A 15,246-nucleotide genomic window follows, 5' to 3' on the forward strand; every position below is an offset into this window, starting at 1 on the left:
AGATCCTGGTACTGAAGGAAACAATTCTGAATTTTATCTTTAAATGATAGAGACAAGTACTTCCTTGGTGGTCCAGTGGTTAAGAATCTTCCTTGCAATGCAGAGGACGTGCGTTTGATTCCTGGTTGGGGAACTAAGATCCCACAGCCTGCAGCGCATTGAAGCCTGTTTGCCACAAATGTATAGTCTACACATTGCAACAAAAGTTCCTGCACAATGCAATGAGGATCTTGAGTGCTGCAACTAAGATGCAGCCAAAAAAAAAAAGATAGAGACATAAAAAGGTACCATTTATAGCCATTCTTTTGCACAAACTGCCAGGATTTGGGCTCTCCTAATAACTCTTGTGATATTTTCTCATGGTAAAACGTGACTGGTTCTTCACAAAAGTGTTCCATTAATGCAGCTCTGAGTTATTGAAAAGATAGAAAAGATCATTTTAAAAAGTTGAATTAATTTGATGGAATTGAGTTAAGGAAAACAAACTGTATATTTTTACTACTAACATGTGGGCAATAGAAATAATTCCTTTTCACAAGAATGATTAAACATTCTGATCAATTTATTCTTCCATTTAACAACTAAGAATCCTTGGTTAGTTTTGTCCTTTCTCTTTGCTTGGCTACCTGAATTGTTTTAAAAATCTTCTTCATATACAAAGGTAAAGACAAAATTATGAATCTATCTGTATCACTGATCTACAAATCTAAAATCATTTCTTTTTATTCCCTAAAAATCTGCAAGAATTTATGGGAGAAGAATTTCTTTAAAAAAAAGAAAGCCAATGAACTATTCTTAAGAATAGGCCAACAGACAAGCAAGGAGCATTTTCCTCACCAAAGAAATAAGGTCATTTTGTTGGAATAAAGAAACAATCATAGCTTCTGACCACAATTTCAAACATCATCCTGAAGGCTATAAATCTATTCACATTCATGAAATAATTTATTATCAGCTTTTTTGTTATAAGTATTCTTTATTAAATATATACACATATACAAATTTTACTGGGCTTCATACTATTGGCATCAATTTGTAAATGAGGAGTTTGGATTGGATGATTTCTAAAATATTCTTCAGCCTTAAAATTATTGATGATTCTAAGAAACAGCTAGAGACATAGCCAAGAAGGAATTCTTAGATATGATTCAAATTAATATTTAGTATTTGCACGTTTTATAGGTCTCATATACAACCATTTCAAGGCAACTCAACAACTAAAAAACTAATGCAAATTTATATTTTTTCTAAAAAAATAGGAAATATTGTTGACAAGGTGGCCATTTCTATCAAAATATTCCCCAAACTTCCAGAACACATTCATACACATACCCTAGATCAGGAAGAGAGAAGTACAGAAGAAAAATCTTGGAAGTAACACAACCAAAAAAACTAGGCCTAGATTTAGAGGCATAGGACTGCTGAAAGAAAATTAATTAAGCTGTTAAGCCTACCTAATAAAAAAAAAAGAAAAATCAGCACATGAAAGTCCTGATAAACCACATAACAGCCTCAGTGGCATCCTACCCCCAGTCATGATTTTTTTTTTCCCTTTACTCCATTCTTTTACTGTTCTTATAATTTTAAAATACTCACCTTCGTTATGAAACTGTATAAAAACTCCCCCCAAAATAAACATAAAACTGCCCAGAAATATGAACTATGGACAGAAAAACTCCCTAGAAGCTTAGTATTTCACCAGCTGATATAGCTTTAAGTTGGGAAAAATATCTAAAAGGCTTTGTATTGAATTCCTGATTCCGATAATTCTGTGATTCTAATCAAGTTCTATTCTGAATCTATTCAAATTCTATTCAAATTCTATATGTGATTCTGATCAAGTTTGAGACAAGTAATCTATAAGGTCTTACAGTACCCAGATTACTACTTTGAGGTACACAGTGCTTTTCACTAAGAGAACAGTCTTTACCACATTTTCATTATACATTGAAGTCCCTTGCTGAAGTTGCGTTAATGTGTACTAATCTCAAAAGTGGCTATGTGAATAATACACTTGTTATCCTCTATCAATATAGCAGAAACAAATATTATGTCATCAGACTCTAAATAAACCTCCTACACTAAAGAATGCAATGTCTTCTGCTAGTTGGTGGTTCGTTGGCATGCACTCACTCTCCTATTTGAGTAAAAGTGCAGGTAAAGTTGAAAGAGCTTTTCTAGAGAGACAGTGTCTAACAGAGTGCCTGGAACATGATAGGCTCTGAATAACTATATGTTGAAAGGATATATAACTGAATGAACTATTACCAAAAGGAATTCATACAGTAAGTTAAACTTTGGCTCAAAGTACAAATTTTCTAGTCAACTGTTAACTCTTGTTTGGCCAACACATGGCAGGAACACATTTCTCCTGGTCTCACACATTTCTCCTGGTCTCTGTCTTTGTTGCAGCAGAGGTTTCACTCTATTGGTCAGTATTTGTTGTGTTCCATTTTCCTTTTAAAAGTGTTTCATATAAGAGGAAAAGTCCTTTACTTGAAGATACTAAGAGGATCCCCAAAAGTTACTGTGGCATATCATATCCAAAGATTCTGATTAAGAGCAGTGCCACTGAGAAATTTAGGGTGGTTGGTTGATATTCATAGTGTGTATTAGAAAATATCATAGACTGTTTTCAAAATTCAGTGCATAAATATGCACCATGGATCTCTAATAGCCCTGTTTCGCTTGTCCCAACTTTTCAGGATAGTCTGTATTCCATCTAATTTGAATGCTGAATTGATTCTATTTAAATCATCTTTCTGAAATGAAAGATAGCTCACTTTCCCTTCACTAAGGAATTAATTAACTCTCCCAATGACTGGCTGAATTTTTTAAATGGAAAAATTACATGGAATTTTTATTTTAGTAAAGAACAATTGTTTATCTTTAAAAACATTTAAAAAGACATTCTGTGTTAAGTTCATCATCTTTTAGGAAACTACTATAGCAACAAAATTACATTAGACTTTCTGATTTCTCCATAGTGTCCTTAGATAAGTAAACAACCCAATAGACCATATTAAATGCCCCAAATGTTACTGGAAAGAGAATGCGGGCATATTTGTCTATTTTACTTGTGCCAGATCCAGAAGGTGGTGGAGCAGAGGGAGTAGGAGTGGCTGACAGCTTCCCAGAAGTCCCTGTGCTATTAACTGTGGTCTTAATTCGCTGCAGTCTTGATCCAAACACATGCTGGGTAGAAGCAGATCCAACGGGGACTTGTCGGGGCACATACCCAGTTCTACTAGGAGTAGAAGGAAGAGCAGATGGAATTGCTCTTGCGGCAGATATAGTTTCAGCTGCGTTTGCACGGCTAAAAGGGTTTGGACTGGAAGCTAAGTAAGACTGTGGTGTGGCTTCAGAAGATCCTTGAACAACCGTGGAAGACTTGCTAGAATGGTTTCCCACATCGGTTCTGCCACCAACATCAGATTCAGAGTGAACCAAGGCGTTGGCTCTTTTTCTCATGCTCAAATTGGCATTTGTGTTCTGAAAAGGTATATTAAAAATGATATTGGTTACATAATTTTATGCAATTATACAAAATTTAAATGGATCAAATACTTACAAATTAGCTCCTTTATTAACGTGCTACAGTCATTCAGCTTCTTGTGAAAGCTTAAGAATATCTAACTTAAAAAGGACACATATATATTTGAAACTCTGAATGAAGCAGCTTTTATTTCAAAATATTTTCCATACTTATGAATAATTAGAATTTAAATCTATGGAAAGATTAGGCTTTTAGAACTTTGAACTAGAGTTATACTTGATTTTACTTTAAGGGTTCATGATGATAACTGTACAATATCTTTCTCCAGTTTTACTGATACGCTGTATACATTTCAATGAGTTTATTTTATTTTATTTTATTTTATTTTTTTACTTTAAAATTCTGTATTGGTTTTGCCATACATTGACATGAATCCACCACAGGTGTACATACGTTCCCAAACATGAACCCCCCTCCCACCCTCCTCCCCACAACATCTCTCTGGGTCATCCCCGTGTACCAGCCCCAAGCGTGCCATATCCTGCATCGGACATAGACTGGCAATTCGATTCTTACGTGATATTATACATGTTTCAATGCCATTCTTAATGTTCACTTTATAAACAAGAATGATATCTATTTTTGTGCACAGAATAAAAACAATAGCCATCTGTACGTGTATAATATTCCTTTAAAAGACAGGAACTACAAAACCTTAATTTCTAAATCCCTGGGAATTATTTTCATAATCTTACATTGACATTATTATATAAAATCTAGAAGTCCTAATGGCAACCCACTCCAGTGTTCTTGCCTGGAGAATCCCAGGGACGGGGGAGCCTGGTGGGCTGCCGTCTATGGGGTCGCACAGAGTCGGACACGACTGAAGCGACTTAGCAGCAGCAGCAGCAGCAGCAGAAGTCCTAATGCATTTTAGTTTTTTCACCACAATTAATAATGTGAATAGAAAGGAAAATCATTTTTAAATAAACTGTTGTATTATAATATAAATATCATCACCATATCATTGCATAAATATCTGAGTTCAAACTATTTACCAATAGTATTTAAATCAAAATGGAATTCACCATTTTCCATAAAATGATTTTATGTATAGAACAAGACTGTATCTGAATACAGATGGTAAGCATTAAAATTCTTATATTTTGACAGGCATGATAAATAACCATAGAGCCAACTATAGATTGTCCATACTAATGAAGGAAAGCAATTGCTCAAACAATTCCCAAAATAATCATGTCTATCTTTAGAAGATACTGTGACTTTTTGCAACAATCTTTCCTCTTTAATTATGTTTATTCTAAGTTATACTAAGGGTATATGGTAATTGCTTTTTCCATCCTCTTTTCCCACCATTTTACGAAATAAATGGTACGTAAGGAGATGGAGAAGTACAGAGGAGAGAGAGACATGATGAAGAAAAGCTCACAAGTGGATGATTAGAAGGAGCCAACTTGCAAGGAACTTTATGGGTAATATTATACAAAATTACTTGTGAGCTCCCTTTACAGAGAAATATTTATTTTACACATAAAATATTTTTCCAATACTACTCTTATTGAACAAGTTGAAAGCATTCAGTCCATACATATCTCATAGACTTGTGAATTATGGCCTCAAGTTCCCTGAGTAGAGAGAGAAGAAAAAGCCTTGCAACATGCAGAGCCAAAGCAGGATCTGAAAAGGTTTAAGAAGTATTTTTCATGTCAGCCTGGAGTACTCTTCTAAACTGGTTGCAGCTGAACTCATGAGAAACTGTAGTCTCACATATGTCACATAATTTGAGTGGAAACACGTGAAACCAAAATTAACACCGACCTAAAAGCTAAAGGTATCATTATTTGCCTTGTACTTTTCCTATACAAAATACATTATAAACATCACCTGATTAATCCTCAGATTTTGAATCCCTCTTTACAGAATTAATTTTAAGATGTTTCATTCAAGATGAAAAATATAAAGAATGATAAGGTATATCCACAACATTTAAAGCGTTTACACTATCATTGGGAAGATATGCACTCCCACACACATGATGCAATCAAAAATATAAGAAAAAGTAAAATAGAATGAAGGGTCAAGCTGTGGCAAAATATTAAATATACTAAGAAAAGAAGGGAAGAAAGTAATAAAGGCCTGATTGCAGAAGCAAGAGAGAAATACATCTTTTCAAATACAGCATGATATTTGCATACTGCCTTCTTCCACCAAAAGTTGGGTTGTCCATAATCTTTAGAAACTCCTATTTTCCCTCAGACTAAATTCTAAGAATTGGAGATTTCTGCTTCTGGCCAAAATGGAGCAACAGGAACTGAAAAAAAAAAAATGACAAAATAGGAAATGACAAAAAAAAAAAAAAGGGAAAACATTTGTAAAACAACTGTTTTTTAAGAGATTGAGCATTACAGAACACAGGACACAATAACTGAGAGAGAAAAACCAAAACTCAGTTTGCATGCTGTGGTGGAGGAAAGGAGAATACACACGCAATCTAACAGACCCCCTATATTGAGGAAATGAGGCTGAGAACATGATGAAATCAAGGTGGCTAGAATTCATAGGAAAAAATAGCAGAGAATTTGATACTGGAAAAAAAAAAAGCCAAAAGTCCTGAAGAGTCCCCAGTGAGAATTTTGCTATGCACAGATCCACTTTTGAGTATGAGTTAACTACCCAAGGCAAAAAGAACCACCTGACAGGATTAGAAAAAACTGCACAGCACATACCAAGCCAGGAAGAGTGCATGCTCCCTCCAGACATAGTGGAAAATCTCACCATTTATGTAGCATTTGGTGGAGTCCTCAGAAGAGCCTTGCCTCAGTAGTATGGAATAGTTAGCTCCACAGACTGTTCCAGTCCTGCCTAATGAATTTTAAAAGTGAGACCTTAAAAGACGAATCTATAAGTGACTTAACTGTGCCTCAGAAGGAAGCACAAGAACATTTGTAGGACCCTGTCTTCCTTTCTTCCAGATTAGAATCCTTCCGAAATATTCTGAAATACCAACTGTGAGTTATGTTCTAATATAGCTGATTGCTTCCCACATGGCACTTGTAGTAAAGAACCCACCTGCCAGTGCAGGAGATGTAAGAGATGTGGATTCAGTTCCTGGGTCAGGAAGATCCCCTGGAGGAGTAAATGGTAATCCACTCCAGTATTACTGCTGGGAAATCCCATACACAGAATTGCTTGGCGAGCCCCAGTCCATGGGACACAACCGAGCAGGCATGCAGCTCACAGCAGTGGGGTTACGTGGATGAAAGTCACAGAGTGAGTGACTGAGTGTTCTGCCATGTTGTACAGCCTCTGGATACTCAAATATGGGGAGACATTAAAGAACTTCATAAACTACACCTATAGGAGTTAGTCAAGTATTTGTATTAGTCAAGTATATGGTTTAAAAATTATTCAAGACTTGGAAATCAGAAAGGAATACAGCATGTCCCTGCAATGTCATTGTGGAGCATGGTTTAAAAAGTCCACCCAAGGATTATCAAGTTTCTTGGAGAGTATACTTGAGTTTGATTTTGCTGTTTAATATTGGATTTGACCCCCAACACTGTGAGTTACATATAAACTTATAGATTACTGTTCAGTAGAAAGGAGCACCAAAGGTTATGGTTTTGACTCCCTGAAGGATATTAACTACTTCTGTATCTAATCTAGCAGTCTCATTCTAGTATTCTTTTCAAATAACAATAATAATGGTTACTTATAGGCATTCCCGCAAAAAAGATTTTGAGCCAGTTTTACTAATAAGTAGTATCCTCATTAATTAATGAATTAGACAAAACCTTGACATAGATTCATTCCATATTTGTATGACTCATGTTTTGACGTTTTGAAAATTATATTGACACTATCCACTACTAGGCAAGTTTTAAATATCAAAGTAATATAAGCACAGACTTGAAGAATACGTCTGGAGAAAACAGTGACTTCAAGTCAAAGAGGCAGGATCAGTCTGTGATTTGAAAAAAGAATCAATGAAGCATGAGACTTTATGAAAGTAGGGGAAGCAGTATGAAGTATGCCACCAGGATTATCATCTGAAAAAAAAAATCAAATCTTTTTATTCCCAGTTTTACAGTATTAGTGAACTTCTAGGATAGAAAGCTATCTTATTAATCATAGTAGGCTAATGCACATAGCAGGCATCTACTTCATTTTTTAATAAATTTCACTGAAATGGATATAATACAGAGTCAAGATTCTTTTTCAGATTAAAGAATAAGTTTCAAAACCAATACAGAATTGTAAAGTAAAATAATAAATAAATAAAAATAAAGAATAAGTTTCAGAAACTTTCTATCTGACCTTCAGATGACTGTCTCTTTGTTTATGGACATATGTCCATAATATTGCAGATAACACCTAAGGTGTATAAATTATCTGGACTTGAAGCCAGGTCTGACTAAGAATGCCTAAGAAATCTCAATACTCTAAATATCATAACCTACAAAAGCAGAGAAGAACTAGACTGATTCAAGGCTTAAATCTTTGCTCTTTGCCAGGCAGTCAAATGATACTGAAGTTATTTTGCATTGAGGTCTCAAGGTCCTCGATGTAAAAAGTAGTTGTCATTTTCCCTGATGAAAAACTCTAAAAGGATTGAGAAATCTGCTGACCTAACTGGCACAGGACTCCCTAGGAATAATATCCACACAGCCTTCAAGTATTGGACCCACTAATGTGTCAGTCAGAGTGAGGTTATGTTTCATACACAGGGTTGAGTATCTCTATCAGTATTCAGCAGATGTACAGTGGTTACAAACAAGAAAAGCACCTAAGCTTCATTTGAATTTTTAAAAAATGATTTAGTTTGAGATCATTTTGTCATTAGTCACAATAGCCTGAAGCAACGGAAACTGTCGGATAGAGATGTGAGGTGGCAGATTTAAACATTACCAACAAATTAAAGCAGCAACAGGCAAACAAGAGCAAATCCAAGCAATTCGTCAATCATGACTATGATCTGACACGATTTCTAAAGAAGTATTATCAACTGCAAAGAGAAAATTCATCTCAACTTATTACTCTAGCAGCAATGAGATAAAGTGACTGTGCAGAACGCAAGCCACATTCATCTTGCTTATTTGAAAAGCTAATGAAGTTTAATAAAATGTAATTTAACCCTTCTAAATTAAAAACAAACAAGGCTAATAATGAACAGGTTTATCTTCTAGAATATCAATGAGTCACATACCCAAAAAATCCAATAATGCAAAGACATTTATTCAAGTCCTGTTCTGACAGGCCTTCAGGGGTTAGACACACATCTTATTTAATAAGAAAATAAACAATAATGGTAAGAGCAGATGAAAAACTAAATCCCAAGGTAATGACTCATGGAAGACCTTCAGGAGTCTTTTTTTAAAAATGTTACCAAATAGAAATGAAAAACATTCCCTACAAATAAACATGCTAAATATTTCATCAGTTGTTACCAGGGGATTCCAACACGCACTGAACAACAAAATGTAGAAATGAAAATGCCGAGTTCTCTATTTATTGTATTTCATTTCCTCCCAATGTTAGCTTTTAATTCAGTGTTTGCATTTCCATAAGCTATAGAAATATTACTTTCAATATCAGGCACTGGGATAAGAAATTTATGCCTCCAATTTGGAATTACCAGAGAACACAGTCTTACAGAATTCATTCATTTTGTCTAGCATATTTAGAAGCTGAAATAAGTAGGGTTTCTTGAAGATAAGTGATCTTTGGTTAGTTTTATTTCACAGTGATTTCTAGTGCTTCTTTTTATTTGCTAAGACTTTGTAGGTTAAATAGATGGTTGTAGGAGAGGAAATTTCTTGGTCAGACACTTCACCAATCAGAGCAGAAGTTCTCTGCTTGATCAGGTGGTCTTGGACTTGACCAGAATGCTACCTGGAATTGCTCCAGGATGTGTGTTCATCAATACTGCCAACATAAAAATGGAGAGGGTAGAGGGCAAAGAATCATCCGCTCACTTTTTCCAAATGCAGACACTGAACAGGATAGATCTTCTCTTGCTCAATGATGAAAACAGCATTAAAATCACTCCAACTGTTCACAGGAATAACCTGGGATCTAGATAAGAACTCAGCATTAGGCCCTATTTAGAGGGCATGTTATTTATTAGTTATGTTACTGCCAGTCATCAGGGATCAGAAAATGGGAAACACTGGCTAAACTGAATTGTGAGCCATCAGATCAGACTGTCCTGGACTCGAATACTGAATTTGCCATTTATCAGCTGTGGGATATTTGACAACTTACTAAATCTCTTGAAACCTCAAAGTTCTTATTAAAACAGGAGTAATAATGGTACTTCCTCATAAGGAATAAATAAGATAATGCATGCAAGGCACTCAGTACCTAGTAGGCATCAAAGGATATTGTATAGAAATAATCCAGAAGACAGATAACAAGATCCTGTCCCTGAAATAAAAAGATATGTCATTCATACTCAAATCATTACAGACAACAAGATTTTAGAAAATTTTTTCTATGTTTCTATAAAAATAATATGCCTGCTTTGAATAATTAGAAAGGTAGAGGGAGCTAAAGACAGTCTGTGATGAAGTCAGCCACGAAAAGGATGTTGCTGGCAAAAATAAGAATAAATACAAGGAAATATAAAATGCAATAATGAAATTAAAACACATTTTAGACATAATAAAGGTAAGAATTAACACTAGAGTAAATCCTATGGTATAAGACAAATATAAAAAGCTCATCTAGGAAAACAGCAACAGCAGCAATAATGGTTAATTTTTACTGAGTGATTCTTCTGCACCCGACACTTAGCTAACATACTTTTAATTAACCAACTACCACAGTCAATCCTGGGCTTCCCTGGTGGCTCAGACAGTAAAGAATCTGACTGTAATGCAGGAGACCTGGGTTTGACTCCTGAGTCAGGAAGATTCCCCTGGAGAAGGGAATGGCAACCCATTCCAGTATTCTTGCCTGGGAAATCCCATGGACAAAGGACCCTGGTGGCCTACAGTCCATGGAGTCACAGAGTTGGACACGACTGAGCGACTCACACTTACACAACCAATCCTAAAGGAAATCAACCCTGAATATTCATTGGAAGGACTGATGTGGAAGATGAAGCTCCAATACTTTAGCCACCTGATGCAAAGAGCCAGCTCATTGGAAAAGACCCTCATGCTGGGAAAGATTGAAGGCAGGAGGAAAAGGGAGCGACAGAGGATGAGTTGGTTGAATGGCATCCCCAACTCGATGGACATGAGTTTGAGCAAACTCTGGGAGATGGTGAGGGACAGGGAAGCCTGGCATGCTATAGTCCTTGGGGTTACAAAGAGTCAAAAATGACTTAGTGACTGAACAACAACAACAGCCATGTGTCAAAGCTATATGTAAGAAAAACTATAGCCACAAGTATTTCAATGTCCAGAAAAGATGTGAATTATATTTTTTTAAAAAGCATCTCATGTATTAACATATCAATTCACTGATCTCTTTCTGGAACATTCCAACTGCCAGTAAAGTCTAGAAACTGGTAACCAGGGAAAAAGACTGGAAGAACTGTTATAATCCAACCTATAGGATGATATTCACACTTATGCTATGAAAAGACATACCCAGAATGTTGGCTCACAATTAGAACTTTGGCAACTCAGTTTGGCTGGCCCACTTTCTCAATATAATGGAATATTAAAAAGAGTTGTATCTGTGGAAATACTGGTCTGGCATTATAGTATCACTCTTTTTATTTTTTTTTAATTTCAATGATAGTAGCCAAAGGACTTTTTTCCACATTTAAATTAGAAGAAATGAGACAATGAAAGACACGAAACTGGGGATAGCAGAAGGCAACAAATGTCCAAAAAGGTAAAGACTGAAATATTAAAAAGTTTTAATCATTGCTATGGACTGAATTATGGCCCCTCAAAATTGATATGTTGGAGTCCTAACTCCTCAAGGTCGTATACTGGAGATAGGATCTTTAAGGATGTGATATTAAATGAGGTCATGAGAACAAAGCCCTGATCAGATAGAACTAATGTCCTTACGAAAGAGAAAGAAACACCAGAAAACCCTTTCTCTGTGTCATATGAGGATACAGCAGGAAGGCAGTCGTCTGCAAACAGAAAAAGAGCTCTCATCAGAAACCTGAATGGCCAGAACCTTGATCTTGGATTTTCTAGTCCTTAGAAATATGAAAATAAATTTCTGTTATTTAAGCCAACTGATCTTGTTATTTGGCTATGGCAACCTCAGGAATCAAAGACAATAATCTAACTTTAATAAATTTAAGACATACATCTTAATATTTTAAAATAATGAATGTTCACTTTCTCATAGGAAAAAAAATAAACAAAACCTAAACAATTCTCTCTTCTCAGGTATTTTGTTTCTAGTCTGTTCTCTCTTCACCACTGAGTGAGTATCCTCTTTTGATAACCCCCCAAATCCTAAATTGAGTTAAGGTAAGATATGTAGAGAAATTGAGATGCTTTTAACAGGAATTAAGCATCGATTTCTTTGTAACATTTTTAATTTTGTCCTTAACAAATGAAAACACTTCCATATATCCACCAGGGAGGCATCTACATCATCTTTCTAAACCATAGAAGTTGCTTAGATATGAGTTCTCCATGATATTTCTTGAGTTCCTTTCAGTTTTCCTTAATCCTAATCAGAGGCTTGAATCAACCAGGGTTTTCATTTAAGCTTCTAATTTGGACTTAGCTCCAGGTCCTTCTTTAACTACTCAATATTTTTCCTTAAATATTTTTGTTTTCCTTTTAGATTATGATTTTCATGTGACAATGTATGTACACGTATCGTGGATTTCAAAACATACATGTGTTTAAGTATTGAAAAAATGTCATTAAAATAATTTATAACTTTTGCTCATATTTTATATTAAGGATATTTTTAATCCTTAAAAGTAAAGGTAATATATGTAGATAACTGATAAAATATTACAAAAGAAATCTTACCATGTTTTTTAATTTCTAACTTGGGTGTCCAAACAAATTCATTTTTTAAATAAACCACATCATCCTATGAAAATGATTTTTTTCAGCTTGAAAATATTCAGAAAATTGTATTTGAACTTAGAAAACATTTGGACAGTGCTTTTCTTAATATAGACTTCATATGATTTGATCAAAATGAAATTGTGCTATAATAAATAGCCATGCAGAAAAATTCAGATCCCTGCCAACCCTATAGGAGGCTGGCATAGCAAGCAGTCTGAGTCACAGTTTTATCTGCATCAGCAAAGGCAACAGGGGCAATGTCTAAAAAGAAATAATTTATCAGGACTAGATCTGCAAATACTTCTGCTTGGGGAGAAAGTTCTAAAGCTGAAGAATTAGCAGCCAAGTCATTTAGTAAAATCACAGCTATTTTGCATTAAGGAAGCCTTTGATGAGCCAAGAGCCTTACCTAAAGCAAGCCGACTTTCTTTGGAACATTAGATAATGTTTACCCACTGAATCTAAACATTCATGATGACTTTAACAGATTTATTTTTAGGAAAAAGGGCTCAGGTTGCATGCTTCCTCTCTTGTTGGAAATGAGTAATAGAATATTCACATTTAAGTTGAAAAGCAATGAAGGACTTATTAAAGGCACTGATTTACACCATTCATTCATTGAACAATATGTATTGAGTGTCTAAATTTTCAAGTATCTTGTTGGGCATGGGGAGTACAGAGGTGAAAAGCACAGGCCTTACAACTTCTACCAGGAATTATTAAGAAGTTATAACAAGCAATAAATGCTATCAAAAAAAATTTTTTTAATTAGGGAGTACATGACATACCCTGACTGCTGGGAAAGTCTCTTTGTGAAAGTAACACATAAGCTGAAATTTAGGGATGAGTAAGTCTTAATCATATTCCTAGATGGCAGTTAAGACTTGGTAAACTTTGGTAAACAATCCACCTATCAAAGCAGGAGACACAAGCTCAACCCCTGGGTTGGGAAAATCTCCTGGAGAAGGAAATGGCAACCCACTCCAGTATTCTTGCCTGGGAAATCCCATGGACAGAGGAGCCTGGTGGGCTACAGTCCATGGGGTCGCAAAGAGTTGGACAAGACTGAACATGCACACACGCACAAGTGTTAACCATAGGGAAGAGGGATGCTAGAGGAAGGAACAAAGTATCTGCTGGCAGGAGGACAACATTCAAAGATTTCTCTCTATGGTGTAAGGATAAAGGCCAATAACCTTCTTTGTCAATTAAAATTTGAAATCCCTTAAGGATGTTCTAAAATCTTCCTTTTCTTTTTTACCCTTGTATTTTCTTGAAATAGACTGTTAAAGCAATGCTTCACATTCACGGGCTACTCTAAATAATTAATGTCTGATATTAGCACTTGCCAAACAGAAGTCTTAAATCTTTATCAACATCTCTACCATGTATTGAGCACTTACTATGGACCAAGCCCTACACTAATAACCTAACACATAGTATTAATGTTCTTATTTTCCCAATAAGGACACTGAAGCCTTGGAAAGTTGGTTACTTCTATGACCAGACAGTCAAAATGAGCTACAGTCATAATTTGCATCCCAAACCAACAATTTTAGCCACTTCAGGAAGTTGCTTACAGCATATATGTTAAGTTGCCATGTTAGAAAGCTACCCTAATGGAGTTGAAAGAGAGCATGCTGCTGATGCTGCTAAGTTGCTTCAGTCGTGTCCGACTCTGTGCGACCCCACAGACGGCAGCCCACCAGGCTTCCCCGTCCCTGGGATTCTCCAGGAAAGAACACTGGAGTGGGTTGCCATTTCCTTCTCCAATGCATGAAAGTGAAAAGTGAAACTAAAGTCGCTCAGTCATGTCTGACTCTTACCGACCCCATGGACTGCAGCCTACCAGGCTCCTCCATCCATGGGATTTTCCAGGCAAGAGTACTGGAGTGGGGTGCCATTGCCTTCTCCGGAAAGAGAGCATAACTTACCTGAAATATGTGCACATAACCTAAACCAGGTTAAGCAACATTTATAAACAGCTTGGTTTTTCAGATTTGGATTTTAGTTACATTAATCCAGTTTCTATTATAAGGTAACTACTGTACTAATGTTTGACCCACATTACCCCATAAAAAAATCTTCCTCTGATTAATCCTTCCTTTCCAGTATATGTAAAAATTGTAAAATTCTTATGAATATTTCTGTTCTTCCTAATATTTGCCCTACTTCTTTGGTGCTTAGTTGTCATAATATGCTTACAGATATTACTTTGTTTCCCATATACCTTCTACAGTCTACAGTTCAGTCACTCAGTCGTGTCCAACTCTTTGCGACCCCATGAATCGCAGCACGCCAGGCCTCCCTGTCCATCACCAACTCCTGGAGTTCACTCAGACTCACGTCTACCGAGTCAGTGATGCCTTCCAGCCATCTCATCCTCTGTCGTCCCCTTCTCTTCCTGCCCGCAATCCCTCCCAGCATCAGAGTCTTTTCTAATGAGTCAACTCTTCACACGAGGTGGCCAAAGTACTGGAGTTTCAGCTTTAGCATCATTCCTTCCAAAGAAATCCCAGAGCTGATCTTCAGAATGGACTGGTTCGATCTCCTTGCAGTCCAAGGGACTCTCAAGAGTCTTCTCCAACACCACAGTTCAAAAGCATCAATTCTTCAGTGCTCAGCCTTCTTCACAGTCCAACTCTCACATCCATACATGACCACAGGAAAAACCATAGCCTTCACTAGATGGACCTTTACAGTCAGACCTAAATAAATATTTAC

At 36.1% G+C, this 15,246-nt stretch overlaps 1 protein-coding gene across 1 annotated transcript in view; it reads right to left on the reverse strand.

The window, feature by feature from the left end:
* Positions 1-956: 956 nt before the first annotated feature.
* The window catches only part of GABRA4 (gamma-aminobutyric acid type A receptor subunit alpha4), a 77,696-nt gene continuing 63,406 nt past the window's right edge, over positions 957-15,246 (reverse strand). Inside the window, exon 9 of the mRNA XM_040238142.1 lies at positions 957-3,492. Within this exon, the coding sequence (XP_040094076.1) occupies positions 2,959-3,492 (534 nt within the window). The 3' untranslated portion in view covers positions 957-2,958. The remainder of the gene's footprint in view (positions 3,493-15,246) is intronic.

The sequence above is a fragment of the Oryx dammah genome, unplaced genomic scaffold, assembly GCF_014754425.2.
Source record: "Oryx dammah isolate SB20612 unplaced genomic scaffold, SCBI_Odam_1.1 HiC_scaffold_3, whole genome shotgun sequence".
Taxonomy (NCBI): domain Eukaryota; kingdom Metazoa; phylum Chordata; class Mammalia; order Artiodactyla; family Bovidae; genus Oryx; species Oryx dammah.